Source organism: Myotis brandtii, unplaced genomic scaffold, assembly GCF_000412655.1.
Source record: "Myotis brandtii unplaced genomic scaffold, ASM41265v1 scaffold126, whole genome shotgun sequence".
Lineage (NCBI taxonomy): Eukaryota > Metazoa > Chordata > Mammalia > Chiroptera > Vespertilionidae > Myotis > Myotis brandtii.
In genome coordinates, this window is record NW_005354425.1 from 232,415 (window position 1) to 234,398 (window position 1,984).

Below are 1,984 nucleotides of genomic sequence, written 5' to 3' on the forward strand. Positions count from 1 at the left end.
ACACCACCTGGTGTCTCTTCTTTCTTATGTACCCCTCCCCCCATATCCAAATCCTCTGCTTTCCTGTTTAAGACACGCTTAATTGGTCGCTTCCTGAGTGTCAGGCCCCGAGCTAGGCACTAGGGATGCTTTGTGCGCAGTCCTAGTTCTTCAGGTGCTCTCCGCACCCAAGGAGCTCCTCCAAACAGCAGTGAGAAGCACGGTCCCGGCAGGGGGAATCAAATGCCAGTAAAGCGCTTCATGTGACCACCCCATTTCTCTGCCTTCCTTCCTTCTCCACAGGCCTGGGCCACTGGGTCGGGTCCCTTCTCCCTCTCTCTCCCTGGTTCCTGTTTTGCTGCTTTCCTCCCTCCCGCCTCCCCTTCAGCCTTGGACTGGCTGCTGAGAGGCCTCTCCCTATCCAGACCCCCTGCGGACCCAGTTTTTGCCCACAGGCCTGCCTCCCCTTGTGGTCCCAGATGCCACTCTAGGGTCTGGGTCCCCCTTTGAGACCAGAGCACCTGCCCTTTTGAGGACTGGAGTGCCCCACCCCTCAGGCTTCCGGCAGCCAAATCTGCCAGGGTCCCCAGTCCCAGGGAACTAGCAAGGGGCCACTCCCGGGGTGAGGGGGGAGAGGCCAGGGGCATCAGGGCTGCAGTGGTGGAGAAATGCCAAGGGCAAGAGAGGGGACCCGCAGCAGTGCCGACCAAGAGGAAAAGAAAATCAGACAGACATAGCCTCTGCCTTGTAGGTTCTCCTGGGCTCACCCAAGGTTTAAGGACAATCAGGGGTCGGCCTACAGCCACTGGAGGCAGCTCCTCCTCACTGCCCACTATCCGGCTCCACAGAGCTGGGGATCTTCATCCCCAAGCACCTCCTCTGACTCCCCAAGGGTCCAGGGCAAGAGAGGGAGAGGGTAGGCGGTCTGGGGCTGGGTGGGGAGAGGAGGCATGGGGCCCATCTGTATTAAGTACCCAACGGTGGTGGCTTGGCTCCACGAAATTACAGCCCACAGGACCCGAGGCGTAGAAACCCCAGGGCAGAAGGGGCGCTTCATCTCTGAACTGCTGGCCTCGGACTCCGCTGGTCACAGCTCAGTTGCGGGGCGGCAGTGCGGCTCCCTCCACCGTCCCCTTTCTAAGCTCCACTACGGAGCTGCAGGTGCCGCAGCAGCTGCCCCCCTCCGGCCTCAGCAGCACTCCCGGGCCAAGATGGGGGCTGGGGGGACGGGTGTCAGGTGTGGTAGAGCATCAAGACTCCAGTGGCGAGCACCGGAACCCCTGCACCCTGATATCTCGGTGGAGAGGGAGAAGGGGTCCAGGGGGTCTGGGGGGAAGGAGAGAAGGACTGCGGAGCTCAGCCGCAGAGCTGTGCGCGGGAGGGGGAGGGGCAGGGGCTCCCCTCCAGTCTTTGGGGGTCTGGAGACTCAGGGATGTAAGGCGAGAGCAGGGGGGTGTGACAATTCAGCAGAGGTCGGGACGTACCATGGAACCCAGTGGCGGGGGTGGGGCAGGACGTGGTCACCGAGGGGAGCCCCCGCCTCCCTTCGCCAAGGCCAGCGACTGAGGTTGTAGGGAGAACTGGAAGCGCGCTAGTAGGGGGAAGCGTCGCGTTAAATCCGTCTCCTCCCCAGACCCCACTTCCGAGGGGGTGGGCGATAGAGGGGAGATTGGGGTTGGAGCAGCGGCGAGGGGGCTCCTCCCTTGCACCTCCCCCCACAGGACTTGGTCGCGCCCAAAGTGTAACACTTTCTCTTTGTCGGAGGAGCTCCCCTGTTTCCCGTGCTGGATCTCCCGTTGAGGAGGCGCCCGAGGCAGCCCTGGAGGAGGCAGGAGCAGTTGGAGGGATGGCAGCGACCGACATAGCTCGCCAGGTGGTGAGTGCGGGGCTTGGGTGTCAGGACCCGGGCCAAGGGCCTGGGCTGGGCGGGGGAGACCTGGCCACCGCCACCGCCTTCGCGAGGAGGGCAGTGAGCGGCATCCAGGAGTCAAGGTGCGGTGGGACT

General features: G+C 63.3%; 1 protein-coding gene across 5 annotated transcripts in view; it reads left to right on the forward strand.

The window, feature by feature from the left end:
• Window positions 1-1,262: 1,262 nt before the first annotated feature.
• SEPT6 (septin 6) overlaps window positions 1,263-1,984 on the forward strand; it is a 74,165-nt gene continuing 73,443 nt past the window's right edge. For 3 of the 5 annotated variants that reach the window (XM_005859435.2, XM_005859436.2, XM_005859433.2), the window contains exon 1: window positions 1,504-1,855. In XM_005859435.2, the coding sequence (XP_005859497.1) occupies window positions 1,826-1,855 (30 nt within the window). In that variant the 5' untranslated portion in view covers window positions 1,504-1,825. Of the gene's footprint in view, window positions 1,278-1,503; window positions 1,856-1,984 lie in introns of those variants that run through there. The other 2 variants (XM_014534180.1, XM_005859434.2) reach the window with 2 other exon arrangements.